We start from the raw sequence: 24,387 nt of genomic DNA, 5'->3' as shown, positions 1-24,387 counted from the left end.
AATAAAGGGTGGAGACGTAAAAGCAGAGGACAAAGAGCAGGTGAAGTGAGGATATAGAGAAGGAGAAAACACAGCGGGGCAGTGGAGGAAAAGGGTGGGGAGGCTGCAATGCAGGAACGCTTTGTCTCCAGACCCCTTCAGGCTTTAGAGAGACTCAGAGTGAGTTCATAAAGCTTCAGCCTGATCAGACGGGGTCAAGCTGTGCCTGTAAACTGCTGTTTAAACGTGCTACAGGTGCCGGTTTATTTTTATGTTTGTGTGTTTTATTTCCGAGCTGGGATGCAGGACTAATTCTCAGAAGACCTTGAACGCAACAAGGCCACACACATAAACAAAGTGCGACACAGGGCTGTTCACTGAGCCAACTTCCATCACTCGTATTTTATCTCTTTTCTTCACCGTCACTCTTTTCTGAGATGTTTTCTGTCTTCTTGTCGGCCCGAGCCTGGCTCTATGCTGTGGTGCATTCATAACGCCATCAATTATTCACAGTACCCACCAGCTGAGCCGGGATCGGGTCCACCAGGCAGCTCCTCTGGCTCCAGCCCGGCTGACTGGGGAAGAGGCGCTGCTCTGGGATCTGTGGGGCCCGGCAGAACGCTCACTGCAGCAGAAACGGCACCAGCTCATCTTACAGCTCGATTAAAGGACAGACACTCACCCAAAGACGCAAAGTGTGTGTTTTTGTGTGTGTGTTTGTGTGCTGCGTATTTTCCTCTGGTCCCGAGCTCCAAAATGAGCTGCTACTTTATTCGAACAAGGTGTTCAGGCCGTGATAGCAGCTGCTGCAGATATTTACCCAACCGGGATCACAGCAGATACACAACCCTGTGAAAAAAAATATTAGGATTTCTTTTATGTGTGTCCATTTTCAAAGGATTATTTCTCCTCTTGTTGCCAAGACTTGGGGGAATAATTTAAAAATAAGCACTGAGATTACGGTTATTGATCCGAACTGGCACCGGGTGATGTTAATACAGGAGCATTCAAAGGGACCCAGCAGTATATCTGTGTATGCGTTTTTGGACAATGGCACTTTCCTTTTTAATGTTGCGTCTGTACACCACCACAGTGGAGTTTAAATCACACAGCCGACATGTGATTGAAATGCAGGCGTTCATCTTTAATCCCACGGGGCCTTGTGGAGCTCTGATCAGTTGTGCAGCATTTGCCTGAGGAGAGTCTAACCCTGTACGCTTCACAACTCGTCCCGCTGCTTCTATCAGCAGTCACATCATCAATAAATACTAGTGACCCACTTCCACTGGCAGCCACACATACACATGTCAAAACATTACCTGCACCATGTTTGACAGGTGATGTGTTATGCTTCAGATGATGAGCTGCTTGCCTCTTCCAGTCGTCCTGGTCCTGGTTAATCTTCATTTCAAAGACTTTCTTTCAGAACTCTTTTAGATGTTTTCTTCTTGTTTTCAAATGGTTTGCATCTTTTTATAAACTCTCTTTTACATAACGTAACCTATGTTCTCTTAGAATGTTCTTGATTGGTTAGATGTTGTTGTTAGATGTTTTCTTAAGCAAGTAATGAACTCTGTAATCGTCCACTTTAGTTGTCTTCAGGCCTTTTGATGTCCCTGAGCTCACCAGTGTCTTCCTTGTTTTTGAGAATGAACCAGATTATTGATTTGGCCACTATGAAAGGTTTTTTTGTCTTTTATACACCGATCAGTCTTAATAGTCATGACCACGGTCATATGAAGGGAATCACTCTGATTGTTTCTTCATCATGACACCTGTTAGTGCCATAGTGAAGATTATCTGTTCATCGTAGCACTGCTAACACTGCTAACAGCGCATCAAGTGGTCCAAGAAGGGAACAGTGATGAACCAGCGACAGGGTCACATGAAGAACAAAGGCCGGCTCTGCTCCGATCCAACAGATCAGCTGTTATAGCTGAAATTGCAAAAAAGGTCATTCCTGGTAGAAAGGTGTCAGAGTACACAACACATTGTATCTGTTTGCTGTTTCTGTAGCAAACAGCTGGACACAATATTATACAAGTCATAATGTTGTGCCTGATCGGAGAGAGTTTATTTTGGCCTGTCAGCCTAATGACACTCCTTCACTTGCACTGACGTGTCTTTGGATGTCACAGTGACAGTTTCAGTGAACAGCTACCGGCACACTCCACTTCTTTTATCTGCTGAATTTGTCATAAAATAATGAGGAACCAGGCCTCAGCCGGCCAGCTGGTTGTCAGTCAGTTAAGTTACTGAAAATGGGAGACTGTGTGAATCCAATACTCTAATAACACATGTTCACTGTTTGATTTCAAATCCTCTGTGGTGGTGTAAAGAATCAAAACTACAATAATGTCCAGTGTCATTGTTCAGAACCTGTAGATCTGCCTACATGCTGAACATGGTAGTTTAAACAGTTCTCTTACAGCAGATGTTGCTTGAACCTCCACATGATGAGAACAGGATCTTAGATCTTCCCTGAGAGGGCAGTGACACTTCTTTTGCACATATTCGCGTCACAGTTTTGTGTTTCACTCTCCCTCTTGTTGGCTCGTTTGCCTTTACAATGTTTTTGAACAGATTTTGATGCCTCTTTCACTTTAACCCAGCGTGTGTGTGTGCACCGAGCTTGGTTGTTGTTTTCTGTTTGTATGCCTGTCATGTGTGTGTGTGTGTGTGTGAGTATGTAATGCTTTGCTTTCTCCGCTCTGCTTCACCTGCTGCCCAGGTAACCCTAAGACCCCACCCTGCCATGCCATTGGCTCCGCTCAGCCCAATGAGCTTCCTGCTGCTTCCAGTGCCAGCCAGTCCCGTAACGGTACAGACCACATGACTATGTGTGCCACACCCACCCACCGCCACCTGCAGTCGATCCTCTGTTTGCATGTTCGTAGCTGTAGCGTCATCCTGAAGTGTGTGATAGTCGTGTGTATTATATTTCAATCCTTTTAAAAATGTTTGCACTGATTTTTGTCACGACTGTTCTTAGAGGACCTAATAAAACGCGCTCCACCAGCGATAAATTGGAATATAAATCTGAATATTTGTAAACAAAGTTGCAGCAAAAAAGTTTGCACAGGTTTCCTCTGCAGTAAATGTAGCAGCATGTGCAGTATGTTGGCACACCTCAGTGGACGTGAGTTTTGTCAGCCATCATGTGTTTTTTGGTTTTTTTAGCTAGAGTGGCCGTGCTTATATGAGAGGGTGGAGTACTACGCTATCAGCTAACAATAGCTGGCTTTGTTACCAGCCTGCATTCATACAGACACAGATAGCTAATAATGAGTTATTAGACTTTCATTCACCAAAACTGGAGCACAGACAATGTGTTAGTACAATTAACTGCACAGTAATCAATATTATTGGTCCACATGAGTTACTCCAGTTAACTGAGGTGAAGCCTGGCAGACAGCTGCAGCTGCATTCGCCTTCCTCGCCATCCAACTTTCAGTCAAAGCAGCACAAGCCTAACTTTGTCCTTAAAACAATTCTAATAAGTAAATTGTAAAAATATCTGTTGCTGTTATGAAGTAGGAAACTATCCAGAGGCAGCGTTTTTTAAGCAGGCTGTAAACACATTTATTTTCTGAGTAAAAGTTGTAAATGTTAACATGGGAGTCTGTTGGGACTGACTCCATAGAGAGTCACTCCAAAGGGAGTCATATTTCAGTGCCACATGTGGCACAGAAAAGGAAAATCTATGCAGAAGCATAAAGAAAAGCTGAAAGAAACAAGTCAATATATTCAATTTAAAAAAGGTGATAACGAAAGAAGCTTTTTATTAAAGCTCAACATGCATAGAGTTTAGGTGTGTAATGTATGGTTATATTTACTACATGTACAGGTAACTACATTATCATTTATTATCTGGCCATACAACAGCCTCCACTGCTGAATCTGCTCATCAAAGGACAACATTGTGCTTTAACTTTTCAAAGGTTTTTACAGACATTTTAAAGCTAAAAATGTTCCCAAAAACTTAATGTGTGAAATCTTTACTCAAAAAACAAAAATCTCTGTAGAGCTCTAAATGTTTTTTAACGTTTACAGGAGCTTTGACCTTCACACAGTGGTGACAGCGCTGATCAGAAAGAGTTAAAACCAATCAAATGCGTGACCTCCGACCCACTCAGTGTGTGTTATTTGTGTCAGCTGCCGGTGTTCTCCACCCATCTTCATCAACAGTGCCGTCATATCTCCTCTTACTGTCTAATGAGCATCTGGTTTGAAAGCCCCACCACACATAAGTGCGTATGCAACACACATGCTCTCCCACCCCCACAACAAAGGGCTGCTCCACTTCCTGTCTTCCTGGCCCAAGGCCTTGTTTAGCGATGCATACGTATTTTTCTCAGCAGGGAATTTTGTCTATGAAACACCCTGTTACTACACACACACACACACACACACACACACACACACACACACACACACACACACCATAAATCATAGCAGACTTCACCCTCCAGCTATCTGTGAAACTTATTAGACCTCACACGCTCTCACACACAGACGCCATGCGATCATTACTGTCCCATATCACCGACTCAAATAACCTCCATGGTGTTTTGCACTCGGCCTGACCTGCTGGTGCACTTCCTGTGTTGTTTGGTAGTAATTTCAGGAGAAACAGAGTAAACGAATCAGAGTTTAAAACTGCAGTCAGGACACTGTTTCAATCAAAGAAGTACAGGAGAAATATTTGTCACTTAAAAAGATTCGGCAGTTGATATTACAAGTTACAGACCTCGATGTAAACCATCGGTCTGCTTCACAGAAAGGATGACTTTGAATCGGGCCACAGTTTTATACCCCAACAATAACACATTATTATTACGACTATCTTCTTTAAGAACCAACAGACCGTTTTGTTGTGTCCCTTCGAGTCTCCTCTTCGTTCAAGTCCCTCTTATCTGCTCCTTTCCTGGAAGGACAGAGACAGAAACACCTGCCTTGATTATTAATATTATCCTGATACTGATTCTATTTATTATCTACATTCGGGACACTTCCTTTGGCCCAGAAAATATCCTCCTGACTGTTATCTGCTGTGATGTGTAAGCATGCAGTAAAGACCCTCCGCGCTTCTACGTCAATTCAATATTTCAATTCAGTCGTAACGCTGAATGACGCTTCGACCCTCAAAAACACAGAGTGCCGACTCGGAGTGCACAGAGTGCAATGTGTACATAAAAATCCTAAAAATCAGCTTTATTTAATCATTTTAAATCGTAACAACACTAAGCTGGAAAAAGACACAAATATAAACGATAACTGTGGCTCATTGCTTTCTGTTTATCAATAAATATTTTCTCTGAATTCATCAGATCAAAGTAAATGTATTTAAGTTAATTACATTAATTGAAACATTTGTAGCATTTAGTTAAAACAATTACAAGATATTTTAGGGTATAATTAACTAGAAGAAACAGTAAAACAAGATAATTGGTTAAACTAATGAGGCAACAAAGACTAAACTTAACAAATATTTTAGGAATATGAAAAAAATAAAACAAAAACTGTGACATGACGTCTGAGTGACTGTGAGGTAAAACATGTTTTTAAATCGTTTTTTGAAGATTATGAATGAACTTACTGACAGTAAATATTTTATTATTTTTGTTACTTACTTATAGTAGCTCGCTAAAATAAATGTTTTATGTTAAACAGGTTAACAACACACTCTCCTAAAGATAAAAGTGAATAAAAAAATCATGCAAACTTGGATTATTTGGAAAGAAAATAATCCTTTACTCCTAAAATCTAATCGCTATCCCAGAAAATCCCAGAGAGCAGATCAAGTCTTTGGTCACAAACGGAGTTTTTAAGTCCTGCTTTTGTCCGGTCGCGTCTCTCGTCTCTGAAACGTTCACCTCACAGCTTTATGGCTCTGCAGTCGCTGCTTCGCTATCATCATCCTCCATTTCATGATGAAGCACTTCCTCGTGTGTGTGTGCGTCTCTGCTGCTGTTTCGTTTCTGTCTTACATCACCAAGGTTAATTCATTCAGCGCCCTGCACGGCTCATCGATCAGTGGGTTTATTTTCTGCGTGAGCCGGCAGATTTGTGTTTGTCGTGTGAGGGGTGTTTGTGCTGGGATCGGACGTTCACTGGACAGTTTTACACCGAGCAGCAGCTGTTTAAGTCGCTGTGGTGTGTGCGTCCGTTTAAATGATTCGCTTTTTTGTTTTTGTGTTACTTCAGCGGTTGACTTCCTGTCTCCACCATCTGATCAGCCAATCAACAAACAGCTCTCCAACTCTTCAGCTGCTCTTCACTCACCGGACAGAGGTGAGACTTTATGAACCTTAAACTAAAAATCACCCGAGTACCAAACTGGAGAGCAGGATTCAGGCTTAACTCTTTGTTTCCAGTGTTTCAGATCAAAACAAATACATGTAAAAGTAAAAGTGTGAAGAAGTCGCCCAGATAAGAGTTCTTTCAGCTCTGTGCCTGTAGACCAAATAGACAGTACTCCTGCTTTATAGGTAACAGCACTCTGCAGCATGGATCTAATAAACTTGGGTAGAACATCAAGGTTGATGCATGTAGGCAGTTATTCCTCTGCTGTTTGTCTCCCTGTGCTCCTCCTCAGCAGCTGCAGGACACATCCTGTACGAACAAGCATCTGCTCCCTCACCTGAATCATCTTCTTAGATCAGTCTTTGCTTTCTTAGTCGTTACCTCCATCTCGTCTCTCTGAGCTTGTTCAGGTTTTTTCACAGGTGCCAGTGTTGAGTTGATCACCTGCACGGCTGGTTTTCACACAGGGGGCGGCAGCAGAATTATTTCTAGCACCATATTGTCTCAAATATTTGGATGTTAGCAAATAGCCAACTTGATTCATGCTCAATCATCCAAGTAAAGAAAACCCTTAAAGTTGGTTCTGTTCAGTCTTCAATCTGTGGTGAGTGATCAAATGTTTCTGAAAACACTACGTCCACGTGAGCAGACTTAACTTCCTGAGACATTTAGGTTGTTGATTGGCAAATGATGAAAGAGTTAAGTAGGCAGATACAAGCCGTTGTTCCTGGCTCACCCCACACGGCTGGAGTCTGTGTTTTATTGGGTGAAGGAGAAGGTTTAGACCCCTCTAACCATGCAACATGCAGCTGGATGCATAAATCCTGTGAGATCTGGGAAAACGATGACAAAATGAAAGTCGCCTCAGAAACAAATCTCAGCGACTCTGCAGCACCTTGAGTTTGATGTTGGAAAAGACATGATGTACTCTTTAACCCTCCAGCTCCTTTATCCATACATGTTAGGATCCTGCAGGTAACTGTAGGCGTCCTCCATCACCCCTCGCCTAAATATGAACACATCTCAGGCGCATGATTTCCACCTCGAGACAATATCCCAGCTGCATTTTCCCGAAATTGTCTGAAAGTCATGAAGAAAAACATTAATTTACATCAATCATCATGTGTTAAAAAGACCAGCTTTTTACTTGTTAAAAATATTTTACTTGTGTTTTTAAGGGACAAAAAGTTAATGCTGTTTTTTCTATCTGGAAGCGCAGTGAGCCTCTCCGGGTTAGAGTCAGCAGAAAAAGCAGAAACGGTTTCTCATTTGTTTGCACAACGTGTCTTCCTAACCGAGCGTCTCATTCTCCTCCATCTGTGTCTCTGTCTGTATGTTGTAAACGTGTTTCACGTGTTATTTCTGTGTGTCCGTCTTTGACCCGTCAGTGTCTTTTGTGTCCCATCGAACAGCTTCATCCAACAACCACAAACTAACCAGGAGTTCCTCCAACCGCAGAAGCATCGCTGGGTTCCCCGAAGAAACATCCAGAGCCAAAACACCCACGGTCAGACACACACACACTAACATATAACACCACATAGCTCTTTGTAAGCGAGGTGTTTGGAGCTAAAAGGGCACATTAGCAACTGTTGTGCTGTGTGGTAATCTTATAGATCTGGACTCATGAACCTTCACTCTCCCAGAGCTGTGGACTCTGTGTGATGTGTTGCTGGGTGAATCACTTGCCGTTGCTTTTGTAAGTCTCTGGTTTCTTTGTAAGAGGTTAATAACTGCAGGACTGTGTATTTGTCCTGCAGTCTGAGTGTCAGCACTGTAGCCAGGTAACAGGCATTACCTGTATGAAACGTGGTGTTTGGACTCTGGTTGTGTTAACATTTTGACCATGTTGTGTTTTTCTTAGAGCCAGAAGTCATATTTGAACAATAGGGTGGAATGATTATGGCGCGATGCAGGGACACAGAAATCTTGTGCTAAATAACAGACCAATAAAACACTATTTTATTTTTTCTTGGGTTATAAAAGATTTGAATATGTTTACAGGTGGGGTTTTGTGTTTTTGTGCATCTGAACTTTTCTTTAGTTTTGTTCTGTTTTGTCATTTAGCCTAATGTCTGCACCTCTGTTTGAATTTGTTGTTGTCACACTTTTTCTGCAGCAGTGTGTGAACTCTGTTTGTAAAGTACTACATATTTAAAGGTGTTCTTTTTATCTTTAGGGTTAGAGTTATAATTAGAGTTGACACTGCTGATGTCTTAAGCCTCTCAGGGTAAAACTGCTAAAAAAGGAAGTGCATACACATGGAGCTAAGATGAAGATTAGTATACAGCTGGGAGCTTCTGCACTTGTGTTGTCATGTGTGTCAGACAGTGCGGCCAAGCCCCAAACTTTAAACCTTAACATGAGGTACAGAAAAATCCCCCCATGCAGTCATACCAAACTCTAAATGTCTTTATTTCTGCTGTAAATTTGTGAATTCTGAGTGTGTGGGGACTCTGTCAGAGCCAGCCTCAAGCAAACATTAGATGAGCTGATAGTTTTTCATTCCACCTCATTATTTCAGCCTCAGACGGGGTTCCTGCTCGGTACTGACTAGTTTCAGGATGTAGCTGCAGGATTAAAGATGTGCAAGTTACTAAACTGGGCCGCACCGGTCAAAAAGCCAGTAAAGCTTTCAGTAATGAATTCATTTGTATGCTAACAAACATCTATGCAGTCAGAACTGTTTAGTAACTGTTTGAGATTCATGAAGTTTTATTCCAGCTAACGAGCATGTAAGATGATCCTCTGTCGTTCTGCACTGATGCTTCGGACAGGAAGGAAGGACTCAGTTTTAATGAGGCAGGAAAACGACTGCTCACGTCGTTCACAAACTGATGTTGTAGTCGTTACTGATGTGAGTAAGCTGCATCCAGCATGATGAAGCTTCATCCTGACTCATCCTCACTGATGGGTCTCCAGTTACACGGCTATAACAAGAGCTTCACGAAGTCCTGATGTTCTGATTATCATGTGTTTATACAGCCAGTAATATTTGTGAAATCTGACTTTTAGGGGGAGTCAGCAAACACACCAAGCCGCAGTTCTTCCTTCAGGGCCAACAGCAAGGGCCCTGCCACACCGAAACGGTACACACACACACACACACACACACACACACACACACGCGCACACACACGCACTGTGTGTTTACATACGCTCAGCCTAAACCTAACCACGGGATGGGCATTTTGTCCCAAATATAGTCACGTGCCAGTTTTCTGTCCTCTCATGTCTGAACATGAACACGCACACTTCACCTGAAGCACAGGCGACTTGATGTGACTCTGTTGGTTGCTTCAGGGTGAGGTCCAGCAGGAGTCGCGCCCAGTCTCCCTGCTCCCCTGGTCAGTACCCGCCCTCCCCTCTCCGGCAGAGAGCCACCACCCCCGGCACCGACGAGGTCAAAGGTCACAGCACCCTGGAGAGGAAATCCACCAAATCTGAGACATCGGAGAAGAAGATCCCCAAATCCACCAGCAGAGAACTCAATGCAGGTGAAGACATACGTGCAGCAGTAACTTTACACATGCCGCCTTAACTAAGCTATCAGTTTTTTATTGATGTCGATTGAATTCAGGGGACGGTGATAGTGGTCAAAATACCACCTGGTGAAGGAGAAATCTCCTTTGGTCATATTCAGCATAATTCAGGCGAATGATAAACTCTAAATGTCGAAGAAAAAAGCAAAACAAGAAGGTTTAATTCAACATGTCAAACAGAACCTCGCCACAGAATCTGCAGAGTGCACATCGAGTGAAAACACAACCGAAGATGCTCCTGGCTTTCCTTTCTGTATCTGTACATGTATCAGCAGGTCTTACCTGCAGAGCTCTGGTGAGATGGTCCCCTTAGCTGAGCATTTATGAAGCTGTAATGTTGTTTAAAGGCTTTTTGAAATCTTTTAAACTGTTTTTTTATGTTTTTTGTGTCTCTCCATCCTCCCCAACAGAGTCTCCGGGCACGCCCACAGGAAGGAGCGTGGGTGGGACCACAGACGCCGAGGAGGCATCCAGACTGCTGGCAGAGAGACGCCGTCTGGCCCGAATACAGAAGGAGCAGGAGGAGAGACAGCGGCAGGAGGAGGAGAGGTGAGTGCTCCTCGTACACAGCTGTTCACTGGACCCAGATGTTTCTGGTTTGTTCTGTTTCTATCTGAACATGTGAAACGTTAGACTTATGATTCTTGTTTTTTCTTACAATCGCTGAACATTTAATGGACATTAGATCGAGTTTCACTCATAGTTCCATCGTAGCAGTCAATACTGTCCAAAATACAGCATTTTGCTCCAGTTCTGATGAGGAAAATTAAACACAAAATAGTTTGTTAAATGCAAAGTTTACAGGGATTGTTGTAGATGGAACAAAATGGAGAATATCCAAAAGCCTCAATTTATAAACAGGAGATTTATGGTGTTTTTTGTCCTGTTTATAGGGACTAGTTATGTACTTATACTGCACTTTTGTAGCTGGAGTTATTCAGAGCTAAGACTGAGTAGAAAAAGTCATTGATTTGATTACTTTGACTGTTTGCTGTGTATACTGAATCAACAATATTAACAATGCATTAAAAATAGAAATTGTCAGAGATGATTATCTTTGTCTCGTCTGTGGCGCCCTGTGAAGTTCAGACTTTGTGGTTTTCTGCAGGCTGAGGGCCGAGGAGGAGCAAAGGAGGCAGCAGGAGGCCAGAGAGCGGCAGGAGAGGGCGGCACAGCAGGCCGAGGAGGAGAGGGTGAGGCGGGAGGAGGAGAAGGTGAGACGGGAGGAGGAGGAGAGACGGCAGAAGGAGCAGAGATGGAAGGACATGCAGGATCAGCTGGACAGAGAGGTCCGTGTGAATGAAACGACCTATGATGTGTTTTATTGTTACGAAGGTGATGCTGCTCAGCGTTTGCATAGTTTCAGCTCAAATGAATAATTGTTAACAATGTTCACGGATCACTTTGGCCCATGCATTTGTGTTTTTATTGATGTACTTACAGTGTCCCATGTTGCTATCCTTACCCTGCTCTGAATACATTTACGTTAGGACTCAGTTTACTATAAAAGAAGGATTTATGTCTCTGAGTGTGTTTAGGTTTCTTTAGTTATGGGTGTCATGTGTCTTGATTTAATATTATAAATGAATGCTAACATGTAGGTGAAAGCTTCATGCCATACGGACACAGAAGCAGAAAAAAATGTCAGAAGAAATATGGAAATAACAAAAATCTATTAAAAATAAATAAATACAACTAGAAACCGGATTAAATAAGACAAAAAAATTAGAAGATTAAATAAATAAAAAATTAAAAAGGTGCATAAATAAAAAAGTAAATAATTAAACAAATAAAATAAATTTAAAAAATGTGAATAATTTTTTTTTCTATTATTACTGCAGTTTATTTAATGCCATAATAATTTCATTATAAAATGCTTCTTTCTGTTATGTTTGTTTATAGTCCCTCTTCCAGATGGTAAAGTACAGAAGTCTGTTTCTGCCACTGAAAGAGCTTTTTTATTATATCAATAAGTCAAAATTGGAGTTTATTATCTCCAAATTTCAACTTTCAAACTCCAACTACTGAGAAAAAAACTTAATCAAGTAAAGCTTTGGAGACAAAAGCCCCAATCTCTGATTTATGAATGCAAGCTGAATGAAAACTATTACAACTGTATTAAAAGAAGAAGTTGGTGAATTATGCAAAGAGCAGACACACAAGCTGTAGTACCATATCTTTATTCTCTACCTCTAACCTGTTCGGTTGCAGGTGCAGTGGTTAAACCCTGATTTATTGTTACAGTAATTATGAAGAGTGATTAATGATGATATCAGTGCAGATCGACAGCTTGTAGGTAAGACCGGCCATGGCAGTGTTAGAGAAGCAAAGGGGGCGGGTCTCCGGTTCGACTCTTGTATGTTTTCAGGTAACTCATGTTTACACACTGTAAACTGAAGAATAGCGAGAATGTGATTGGCTGCGTGTTTTTCAGAGGGAGGAGGCCTTCCTGCGAGCTCAGAGGGAGGCTGAGAGGAAGAGGCAGGCGAGAGAGCTGCTGCACATCCAGGAGGAGCAGGAGAGACAGCAGAGGAAGAAGGTACCGAACATCTCCACAGACTAATCACAGACTAGAGCTCAGAAAATTCACCTTTTAAGATGTTTTCTCACCTGGGATCCAGACAGTTTCAGGAGACTCAGATATGACGTAGTTGGCTTCAGACAGTTTTTTATTCTTATGATATGTTTAAATTTGGTTGCTGTTCCCCTGATGTGCTGCCCCCTGTTTTCCCTGTGCTACCAGGCAGGCTTTGAGGCTTAGCGGGGTAACTGAAGGTTTAACCCTGGGGTTTTCAGGGATGTGACGATGATTCACTTTTAAAGCTGCGTATACAATGGCAAGAGATCCACTCGTCACACATAACTTTGAAGCTGCTGGTTGCTTGCAGACATTGGTACACTCACACTCGCTCTGGTCTCTTCAGTCACTCACCTGAACGTTATCGCAGTTCTGCTCACTTCACCTCACCAGCAGTTATTTCGCCCCGAGTCATTTGAAGTTTCTGTATATTGTTCAGTTTCACTGGGGTACATCACCACGGTAACGTATACTGGAGAACTAGCCCTCCCCAATCAGTTCTCAGGACAGTGGATCATCATTCCTGGAAGAGAAATGATCAAATCAGATAAAATCTTCATCTCATGAGGCAACGTCATTCCTTTTTTTCCTGTTGGCTGCGATTTTCAAACAACTTCATTCTTCTGTAGGCATTAATACACGATCCCAAAACACAGCAACATTTTGTGGACCTTAAATCAGAGTCTAAGCCTTCGTTTAATTCTGTTTTTATGTTTGCTTGTTCTTCACCTCGTCGCAGAGAAACAACAAAAACTGTCTTCTGTTAATTTACTGTAACCTGTCAGACCCTGAAACGACCTTCATGTGACTGCTTACAGACGTCAGATTAAATGAAGCCATACAAGGAAAATTATCCTGGATGTGCTGAACGGAGCTCCGGCTCTTTGTTTATTCTTGGATTTCTATTTGTTCCCTTTTTGCACCGTTTTCAGACACTTTTACGAGCAGATGGATTATCATGACACAACATGAACTCGAAAAGTTTGATGTGATCGTCTTTTATTTCTCTCTGTTAACACCAGCCGTGTGTCTGCTTCTGCAGAGAATTGAGGAGATTATGAAAAGAACAAGGAAGAGTGAAGTGGAGCCTCCATCTGCTGCTCCAGGTAAATGGATGTAACACACACACACACACACACACTACAAAACGAATGACTTAATTTTCCACGCCAGTGCAGTTCAGAGTCCTTTTCCCTGTCGTCCTTTGGATGGGAAGCGTTTTTGAAAATCTAATTTCTCCACCACGATCAGGCCTCTCTGTGAAATTGGATGTGATAACTGGCAGCTGCAGTGTGACTCAGCAGTGTTACACAGGTGGGGGAACAGCACCTCCTGATGGGCGGAGGTGGGATAAATAGCCAACGCTGAGGGGAAAAACTGCAGCGCTCGCTGAACTCTCTGACCTGAACGGACTCGCGTGCCGACGCCTTCATCAGCACAGCTGAAGTGAATCACTCTGTAATCACCGCAGCTTTACACTGAAGCAGAAAGATTATGATAGAAAACATTTATAAGGAACATTGTTACACTCCTTTCACTGGCCTCGCCGGCAGGGAGTTCCACCTGGTTTTATGAACATCTTTTAAATACTTTAAACGTAACCGGTGGTTCTGAACTGAAGGAGAAACTATTAAATGTATCAGGAAATGTTTAAGTAGAGGAAGCTGAACACCAAAGCATTCAGGGTGCCTGGTTTTTATTCTCCCCCACGCATCATTATGTGTGTAAAAATGGTTTGCACTAACAGTTGACTGAGGGTGTAAAACTGCTTTTTTAACAGGAATGATTTTGTTTGTTTATTTGATATTTTTAACCATGCACAGAAATATCGAAGTCATAAGAAACTACAGTGTCTTGTACTAGATTTAGCTGCTGGCTCATTTCTATCTGCAGTCACTGGGGAGGGAGGACGCAGAGCGCTGTGGCTCATGCCTAAAACAAAACCTGTAATAAAATCACAAATATCCAGGAAGCCTCGGCTCAGCTCGTTGTGTTCGAGGGCCGGCGGGCTGTGAGGTTTGCAGTGAAGTTTAATTAATGAAGCCTTTGTTGATCATAGTTTCAGGAACGCTGTTGGCTTAAACCTCCTACTCTTAGTGGTTAAAGCCGCTCCCTGCAAATAATTATGAAGCAAGATAATCACCCTGAATAAGGTAATGTGATCATGACGTGCATTTATGTGCATCCAGCGTCTGAACAGAGTAAATCATTTTTGACATGCACAGAATTGTCGAGTTTTCTGGAAAAGTAGGATTGTGATTTGGATCTCTGGATTTCTGCTTTCATCCTCACATTGCTGTGATTTCTCACATTTCTGACTTTGTCGTATTTCGTCTTCCAATGGACCTACCTTCTCACTGACGTCATCGTTTGACGTAACAGACGTGCAGTTTGGATAGTTTCACCCCGAAAATCAAAAGAAGTGTTTAAGTGGACATCAATTAATGATCAGTGTAACTCGATTGGAAAGAGATTTTTATCCACAGTAACGTGATTGGATCAGAATCTGGTGTGTTTACATGAAGCATTTTTATTCCAGTCAGACTTTTAATCCGGTTACTTGTGTCATTGTTTGAAGAGTCTATATGTTAACGTCTGATGAATATTTCTGTCTGAAGTTTGGTCTTGAATTTTTGAAAATGTGGAAATAAAGAGATCCTTTGAAAGTCTGCAAATTGAGACAGTTTCCTCCCTTTAAGAAGCGTAAACTATGTATTTGGGAAACTTTCAGCCTTGGTGGAGGTTTGGAGTCTCCACTGTTTCATCCGGATGCTTGTCACCACTGATAGAGGTGGAACATCTGAAAAAGGGTGCGAAATTTACTGCAACTATAAAGCATTTCTCAGGATTCATTTTCAGGAAGTGATGCTGAACTGTGATATCCGAGGCCGGGATCAAACCTTTAGCACCTCTTTTATAACCTCGAGTAAAGACTTCCTGTGTATGTTGGCAGCAATCGAGGTGCGAGGTGAAGGTGCTGTCGCCCCGGAGGAGGACGCCGCGACTCCCGCTGAAGCCCCCGTCATCATGCTGGGACCCCTGGAGAAGAGCAGTGTGGACGAGCTGTCAGATGGGGTCCAGTCCATGGACGTGAGGTAGGTCTCCCCAAAGCGTGACCTGTTCCTTCCTCCTCATCTCATTTAGTCAACTGTCTGCATCTCAAAGGTTTCTGACACCCCAACAACTGAGAACGCTTACAACTCAAAACCACGAACCAGAGGAAAAAACAGGACTCAAGTGCTGGGATTTAAAACGTGGGAGCATCATAATGCTTTAGTTTGGCAGTATGTCATAATATTTTATATTAACTAAAATTCTTTTCTTTGCCTGACAGAAGCCAGCGTTCACTCAATTTAGTGTCAGGTCAGCTCTCATTCAGCACTCTGTGGTTGAGAGCGAGCCACTGGAGTTTTTTTAATCCCTTTTCATTACAACCTAAGCAATCATAAACCGTCTATAGCTCACATTACCTCTGATGTACAGCAAGGGTCAGTCTTAGGTCCTATTTTATTTCCTATTAGCAGGCTTCCCCCAGGCCTCTACATTTATCCAGAACAGTCACGTGTCTTTACGCAGCTACACAGAAAACACAGACAAAATCGATTGATCTAAATCACATCAACTATTTTGATCATTGCTGCGGCTCTCTTCCCAAATTTGATATTTATGTGTGAATATCTATGGTTCAGTAAGACTAGAAGAGCTCTGCAAAAATCCTAAAATGTTATTAAAAGGAAAAACATAAAAATTTCCTAAAGCCAAGCTGATCAGCTGACCATTACTCTTTGATCTCTGAATAGCTAATCTGAGCTGCTGTGACATTACAACAAGGAGGTGTTTAGCCCTGCTGATCACCTTTTCATTTACTCTGTAATCCATTCATCGTCTTCTCATCTCACGTCTGGTTAAAGGCTTCATTCTTCATGTCCACAGCCGAGCCTGATGTTTGTGAGATCAAATACTGCTCATTAAATACTGACGCTGCCCGTCGAGACGCTCTAATAAACTAAATGTTGTGTCTCTGTCATCGTTGTTCCTTTAAGCTCTCCATCTGTCTCCATCAGTCCAGTGTCCAGGGATGAGCCAGCGAGCGCCCACGAGTTCTCGCCGGTCACCGAGGGAACAGACGGCTGCCCGCTGGGGCACCTGATGGACGATGACGCCCCGGGGCGAGGGCAGCAGCAGGCTGCAGAGGTGCAGCCTTACCCCAAAATGCAGGCTGGAAGCGGGGTCGGAGACCTCAACAAGAACCTGCTGATTCACGGCTACAGCGCCGCCTCCGAGTCGTCCCAGCTCATCCACAGCGTCGGCCCGAGCAAGCTGGACATCCAGTAGCCAGGTAACAGAGACCCCCCGACATATGGCCCTTTCACTTCTCTCTGTCTGTCTTCACTGCTCTACTCCATCCAGTAAAAAGGCAAATACTCAGTTTTAGACGATATGATGCCATAGAGAGGATTATTTCTACTATAGTCATCCCAGGTTAAGAAGCCACCTGCTTACGAGGAGCAGCCAATCAGAAGATATGAAGGCTAATACAGAGGCCTGTAAACATCTGGACCGTGCACACAAGTGCTGTTATATTTAGAAGTCATCCATTCATGACATAAACACAACATGTTTTTTATACAAATACAAAATAATTATTTAGTGCTGTAAAGTGGTTCTAGTTGACTTTGAGCCTTCAGGCTCCTCCCTGCATGCTGCAGGTGTCTCTGCTAAACAGACAGAGGATGGCTGCTGTCAGCCTGCAGCAAAGTTTACAAGGAATCTGACAAGTGTAAAAATATGACAGATTAAACCAGCAGTTTATCTGCAGACAAACGGCTTCAGTTTTTGTTCTTAATTAAACAGTTTTGTCTCTGTTGTAAGATGAACAGGTGGTGGATGAGACTGACATTTAAATCTGTTGATTAGACGTTTTAATAAAGGTCTCTTACACACTTTTTATGCAATTGTGATAACAGTACAGGAAAAAGGGACCGTACGAAAAGCACCATGATATGAGTGATTACACTTCTGTTATGTAATCAAACTTTTGAGCTAAGAAGACACTGCAGGACCTGAATCTCATGCTTGTAAATACAGTGAAACACACCATTGTCCTGCCTGCTTTCTTCTGTATGAAAATAACATTTGCCATACTGAAGTTCTTAAATGTCTCTTATCTCTCTTTTAGGACCTTTTTCAGGAGGCCGGCAGCTAAAAACAGGAGCCAGGAGAAACAGACCAAGAGACCAGAACAACAGTCATCATCTCCACAGGAAACGACTGCTGAACACCTGATTTCTCATCTGTATTACCAAACCACACACACGCATCACTGTTAAGCTTCTGGCCACATTTTAGGGCAGTGCAGGTGGGCAATTACAGCTCTGAGAAACACAACACAGTTTGACCTAATCATGCAGGTAATGTGATATATTTATATATATGTGAATATTATGTTACAGAGTGAAGTTTAGGTCACAGTTTATTCGTCTAAAACCCAAATAAATTCAAACTTTGTGCTGTAAAACTTGGAGCTACTTCCCCTCCACGCCTGAATCCAGTATTTCCCAGCTGCACTGCCGCCAAACATAACTCGCCCGCTTTAATCTGTCATCTCTGCTCTTGAAACCGTTGTAAATAGATGTTTGAGGCGGTCACAGTGGGGACAGGAAGCGGCTCTGTAGCAGATGATCTGGAGGAGAGCCGTGAGACTGATGCTGTTGTGTGAATCTGTGTGTAGCATCCTCAGCTTGCCGAGCTGTTTTATGGCCGTGGTTGTGGGTTCCCGTGTGTTTATCCCACCTCTGACCTGCTCTGCTGTAGATTTCCTTCCATCCTGACGCAGGAGAAACCATCAGAAACTGAAACGATGAACCCGCTGTCGACCCGTAGCTTTTAGCTGTTGTTTCTCTGCCGCTCATCACTGGACCGATGGACCGATTTGAGGACTAGCAACAATCAAACACGAGGAAAAAATGCGACCCTTCTGGGGGGAAAATGCTACATGTCTTGTAATTTAATGTGCGGGCGGGGGGATATTGAGACAGCGTGTTGTGTATTTGTCTGGCACTGACTGTAACCACGCAAGCTGCAGTTTATAGTGTGCACTTACAGTAGTTGTATGTTTGTTACACCGCTCTGAAGACGCTTAAATCCCCAGCCCACGTCCCCGAGTCAAATATACCTCACCGATTCAGAACAGCTTTCACCACCTCACAGCTCATCACCTCTGAGGCCTTAAACCTCTGTGCAGTCAGCATCCTCCCCGTCACCCTCAGGCACGCCCACTTTCAGCTGATTTTAAAGGCCCGGAGGAGGCCTTTAAAAGGAGGACGAGAACCACAAACACTCCCTGAGGAGGCGTTTTTGCCCTTTAGCTCACACACAACAGGAGATAACCTGAAAGTAAAGGTTAACCACTGTCCAGAAATGTTAGTGTTCATATCAACAGGTAAAAAACTCAATAACCAAACTCATATTTATGGACATTTTAAGGAATTTGAGCTACAGAAAAGCTTTAGCCTTTAAGTCATGGTAATCGCTTTCTTTCCAAGTTCCTTAAATCTTTATTGTTAATTTTTATTTATTCTTGATTTAATGTATGTATGTATTTATTTATTTATTTATGGTTTAGGTTTTTAGGTCCTTAGAGAAGATACTGGTGTAATCTTCAGTACCATTTATTACAACAAAAACAAAACACCTAAATTTCCAGAAGTGTTGCAGAAGACACATGCTTGGTGTCATGAACAGTTGTACATTTCTTTTGTTTTTTTTACTGGATGAATAAGATCATTTATTATTTTGGCATGCACTGCAGTGTAAGCCTGTGCAGACACACTACAGAGGTGGTGGTTTGGTTTCTTGCTGTGGGAACCGAGGCCTCTTCTGCTTCTCCAAAGCACCACACAGAGGGGAGGAAAGCATTTCCCCGTCACCCCAACGACCTCCAGCGCATTGATTTTTATCATCAGCTTCCCTCCACGTTTGCTCACTGCTCCTCCAGATTGTGCTGAAACGCATCGTCAGAGGGTCCCCCGGGTCCCCTTGTGTATGAAGTAGACATAAAGGATATAATGTTTATTCTAATCTTACTTAAACTCTGTGACACTGCAGCTTGGTGGAATATATCATTGTAAATGTGGTGCATGGAAAACTGCTGAAAATGAACAATAAACTTCATCAAGCCATTCGTGTCAGTGAGCTGGATAAATAAACTAGTGAATGGAAAACTGAATCATTAAGGAAGTAAGGGACATGTTTGAGATGTTTAGTCTTTGACCTTCATATGAAAACGATCTAGTGTAGGGCTTAACGCTTTTCTTTATCATTATATCTCACTGTGTGTTGACTTGATGCTGCACTGAAATTAAAAATCACCTGCAAAAACTGGATGGATTATCTTTTTTTGATTTTGTTCCTGACCCCAGAATCAGCTTCTGCATTATTTAACCTCCCAAGACCCGAGCTCTTTCATAGCATGCATTTTTATTTTCTCTTTGCTGTTTGGGCTGATTGGGACCTGATGAATGTAAAAGAATTTTTTTCTTTTTTACCTGATTTTTGTTTCCGAGAAAAATGAGATCCACATACGAGGACATTCGCTTTAAGTTTCGAAAGAACAGTGGCAGTGTCCTTGTAAGTGGATATCAGGCCCTTGTTAAGCAAAATTTAGTATTTTGGTTTGACAACCCAAAATATCATGTCCACATATGTGGACACCAGATCGCAGGAGGTTAAAACAGATTCAAACTTCCTGTTGGGGTTTTCAGCCTTCAGCATGAAAATGATTTTGATGGAGATTTTTAAAACACTGACTTCTGGATTATAGCAGCATCAGAACCACAAAAACTATCAAATCTGCAAAGCTTTTAACTAAAGGGAAAGGTTAATGATTTTCATTAATGCCAGCTGCGGCCTCAAGGCTGGAGCTGAACAAAACACCCAGATAACGACTGTGTTTATACTGTTCCCCCCATTCCATGCAAGGCCACCTGGGTTGGCTGGAAGACTGTTTACTTAGCCTGGCGGGCAAAGGACACTGTCTCAGCTGAACTCTGGACACACACATACACTGATATGCACACACTCATCCCCCCTCCCTTTCCAAACGCCTTCGACGCTTGTGCCCTACCAGGGAAGATGGCAGTCGACTGGACCAGCGCAGACACGCTGCAGGACCGGATGCGCTGTCTACAGCGGCTCTCTTACCCTTTACCCTCCCCTGTTGCTTGTCTTGTGTTTCTATGGTGTATTGATAGTCATGTGCTTTTGTGCTGAGGTGTTTTTTCTGTTATCAAACTGTTCTCCCACTAGGAGCTCAGTCTGAGTGGAGTTTTTTTTCTCCTCCTCTTACCTCATGTTATGTATTTTCGTTGTTTTTTTCCTATCAGCCTACCTTTCTGACATGTCTCCTCAATGTGATGTTTGTGTAAAGTTGGTCAGAAGGTTCCTTTGTTTTTTTTTGGTTTTTTTTTCCTGTCCCGTTTGGCTCTTTTGCATCAGAATTGTTGTCTAAAGGCAAAGAAAGATGCCCAACGGATTTACTTTACCAAATTGACCATCCCAGCCTTGCCATAATGGTCCATTTGATTCACCTTTTATTGTTTATTTTATTTTCACTTACTGAATACGGGACAGACTTGACTGGGGGAAAGAAGGGGAGAAAGAAAGAGAAACAGCTGAGAAGAGGGACGGGGGAGAAGGGCAAAAAACAAAAACCAACAGAATGGGCAGGAAAAAAAAAAGAAAAAAAAATACATATATCGATCACCTGGATCACCTGTTGAGAAAGAAAAAAGAAAACAAGCAGAAGAGAACAAGAGTAATAGAATAAACAGCATCACAATGATATATGGGAATATGACAGTAAATACTAAATGTTAAACATTATTGTGCAGCACATAAGATCAACAGAACACAGTGTGCTTTGAGGTAGGAGCCAAAAGGGGTGTAGTTTGTGGGTGTGATCACCCGTGTGTACACCTGTGAGGATGGATGCGCTTGTTTTTTTAAAAGGTTCCTTCATGTAATGATCTGCTAGAGGGTGTGGGGGGGCCACAGCACCATCCACCAGGGCATGAAGCAGGTATGGAGGAGATCAAAACTCCAGACATCCAGAGGCCCCCAGAACACAAGAGACCAAGGAAGACCCACAGAGGGGCAGCCGCGCCACTGTCCCAGTAAGAGCTGAGGAGAGTCCCAGATGAGGGCTCATTCAGCAGCCGCGGAGCAGAAGCCAGGGGGAGTTGCAGTGACGCGCCCGTGAGCTCCGCCGGCAGCCAGCCGTGCCTGAGTGACCGAGCCCCAGGCCGAGAGGCCGGGGGCACCCCACCTCCGAAGTGGCCCGAGCGAGCCCCAGGCTCCAGGCCCCGATAAGCGGCCGCCAAGGAGTGAGCCGGTGTGTACCTGGACGCCCATCCCCGGACACAAAGAACCACCAACGCACCGATGTCTGAGGGAGTCCGCCACTGGCAGGGGAAGTGGTTCCTTTGTAAGTGCGCATGCGCCATTAGCGTGCTGCCTGCTGTAACCCTAATTTCCTTCTGATTCTGATTCTGATTTAATTGGGACACAATCTTCATCTATTAGCTGCTCCTTTTGGGGTCACACAATCCATCAATACATCCATGAATCCTCTCTGTGGTCATCCTCTTTTCCTCCTGCCTGGCAGTTCCAGCTATCCACTATCTTCACTCTCCATCCTCTGCACATGTTCAAACCTTCTCAGCCTCGTCTCTCTGACTTTATCTCCGGCCTGAGCTGTCCCTCTGAAAAATCATAACATCTCCAGGTTGGCCTCCCCCACTTCGTCTCCAAGCCAAACATCACAGCAGGTCTCACCACCATCCTAAACCTTTCCATTCACTCTTGCTGCTATGATTCTGTCACAAATCACCCCTGAAACTCGTCTCCAGCCACTCCACCTTGCCCGCACTCTCTTCTTCACCCATCTTGTGCACTGTTAGCTGCTTTGGATGGTTCTGTGCTCAATTTTCTATTCTGACTTCCGCCTGCTCCCTACTCTTACAACGTCATCTGCAAACATCATATTCTGCAGAGATTCCTGCCTGACCTCATCGTTTTGATATATAATCCGTTTCATTTGTCTGTTGTTAACAATCTAAAGTTTGTGTGAAGGTAGGTACCAAAACAGCTCGAAGGGATTTAATTTGGATGAAAATCGGGCCACGGTCACGGCAAATATGAAAATCAGTAACAACCTTTTATTACCCACAGTTTTCTATTGATCAGTTCACAACAATATAGTAGGCTTTGGTGGACATGAGTACCCAGGTTGGCGAAGCTTTTGACCTTGACCTTCATTGTAAAAACCTGAATCAAAGTTAACCTTGAAAAAAAAAATCTATATCATATGAAAAGGGCATAAAGAGAGCTGTACAAAACTATACAAAAACACCCCAGGGCATCACAATGATGCCATAATGTCACTGTATTGGATTAATCCGGTTGTTCAGTCTGACGTCACTAGCCGTGTCTGGGTCTAAACTCCGCTGCAGGTCCATATATCAAACGATCACTATGGCATTACTGAGAGTTGAAAAACTGTCTAAAGTCTTTCATCTTTAATAAAATGATCAGCGTTCTGCTCTACCAGGTGTAACAATTGAGTTTAACATCCAGGCATCCATGAAAACGGAATTTATGACATTTAACGGAGGTAGAAGTTAGCAGGGAGTTAGCTCGCTAGTTTCTATCTAAATACAATATAGCATGTCCTGACTGCGGGGTTTTGGAAACAAATTAAAACGTACAGCTCTGCTATCACTTCCAGCATAAATGAAGACAGAAAACTAAACAGCAGTGATGTTTGTAGGGTTACTGAAGTTGGGCTAGCTGGTATATAATGATGTGCTACGTGACCGCTAGCGACACAGCTATGTTAGCATAATATAAACAAGCTAACTTTTTTTCCACTCGATAAAAGTTACCGTGAGTGTTCTCGGTGGTCAGGAACAAATGTAATCGCATGGCAGGATGCTGTAAAAGGACCAAACTTCAGCCAGGAGAACAACTGAGATAATCCATCCACAATACGAGGTTAGTCATTCATATACTGCTGCATGGGCTGGGCTGTAGTTACATCCTAAGGTTTTAAAAACTGAGCTTAAATAAATGATTAGCGGTAATAAAAGCCGAGGGAGGCCAACAGTGATCACTGACTGTTTTAGGAGCTTTTTGAGATCAAATAGAAGAAAATACATAACATTAAACATGTTAACAACACAAAAGCCATATTAAACGCAGACTACTTTAGACCCGGAAGTAGGATTCATCGCGTCATCACTGAACAACTGGATAGCCCAAAGGACTACAGGCCTGTTGCACTTACGCCTGTAGTGATGAAGTGCTTTGAGAGACTGGTCTGTCAGCACATCAGGGCCGGTCTGCCTCCCACTCTGGACCCCCACCAATTTGCCTACAGGACAAATTGTTCCACCGAGGACGCTATCACCATAGCGCTCCACACTGCGCTGAGTCACCTGGAGCACAGAGGAAGCTATGTGAGAATGCTCTTTCTGGACTTCAGCTCAGCATTCAATCATATCATCCCGGAGATCCTGGTCCAGAAACTGTCTCACCTGGGACTCTCCACCCCATCTGCCTCTGGATCAAGGACTTCCTGACAAATAGACCACAGTCTGTCAGACTCGGCCCCCACCGGTCCAGCACCATCACACTCAGCACCGGGTCTCCACAAGGATGTGTTTTGAGTCCCCTCCTGTTTACGCTCTACACATCCGACTGCTCCCCTACCCATCTCTCAAACACCATCATAAAGTTTGCGGATGACACCACTGTGCTTGGACTCATCTCAAGGGGGGATGAGTCGGACTACAGAGATGAGGTCAACAGAGTGACTGAGTGGTGTTCAGTTAACAACCTCCAACTGAACACCACGAAAACTAAAGAACTTATCTTGGACTTCAGGAAGGACAGAGCAGACCCGGCCCCACTCTACATCCACGG

The 24,387-nt window shown here is 43.2% G+C and overlaps 1 protein-coding gene across 8 annotated transcripts in view; it reads left to right on the top strand.

Annotated features, from left to right (window-relative positions):
• The window catches only part of map7d2b (MAP7 domain containing 2b), a 32,477-nt gene extending 12,689 nt beyond the window's left edge, over window positions 1-19,788 (top strand). For 4 of the 8 annotated variants that reach the window (XM_086305795.1, XM_086305794.1, XM_086305796.1 and 1 more), the window contains 12 exons: window positions 2,711-2,800; window positions 6,187-6,273; window positions 7,674-7,792; window positions 9,301-9,374; window positions 9,589-9,782; window positions 10,238-10,376; window positions 10,936-11,116; window positions 12,262-12,366; window positions 13,448-13,511; window positions 15,359-15,500; window positions 16,449-16,744; window positions 17,585-19,788. In XM_086305795.1, coding sequence (XP_086161921.1) covers window positions 2,711-2,800; window positions 6,187-6,273; window positions 7,674-7,792; window positions 9,301-9,374; window positions 9,589-9,782; window positions 10,238-10,376; window positions 10,936-11,116; window positions 12,262-12,366; window positions 13,448-13,511; window positions 15,359-15,500; window positions 16,449-16,740 — 1,487 coding nt within the window. In that variant the 3' untranslated portion in view covers window positions 16,741-16,744; window positions 17,585-19,788. The remainder of the gene's footprint in view (window positions 1-2,710; window positions 2,801-6,186; window positions 6,274-7,673; window positions 7,793-9,300; window positions 9,375-9,588; window positions 9,783-10,237; window positions 10,377-10,935; window positions 11,117-12,261; window positions 12,367-13,447; window positions 13,512-15,358; window positions 15,501-16,448; window positions 16,745-17,584) is intronic. The other 4 variants (XM_086305799.1, XM_086305798.1, XM_086305801.1 and 1 more) reach the window with 4 other exon arrangements.
• The last annotated feature ends 4,599 nt before the right edge of the window (window positions 19,789-24,387 follow it).

Source organism: Aulonocara sp. 'chitande type north' Nkhata Bay, linkage group LG9 (genome assembly GCF_057382095.1).
Source record: "Aulonocara sp. 'chitande type north' Nkhata Bay isolate Kocher_YH1m ecotype deep benthic linkage group LG9, A_spYH_male_GT1.1, whole genome shotgun sequence".
NCBI classification, from domain to species: Eukaryota; Metazoa; Chordata; class Actinopteri; order Cichliformes; family Cichlidae; genus Aulonocara; species Aulonocara sp. 'chitande type north' Nkhata Bay.
This window is presented reverse-complemented; position numbering and strand designations above follow the sequence as displayed.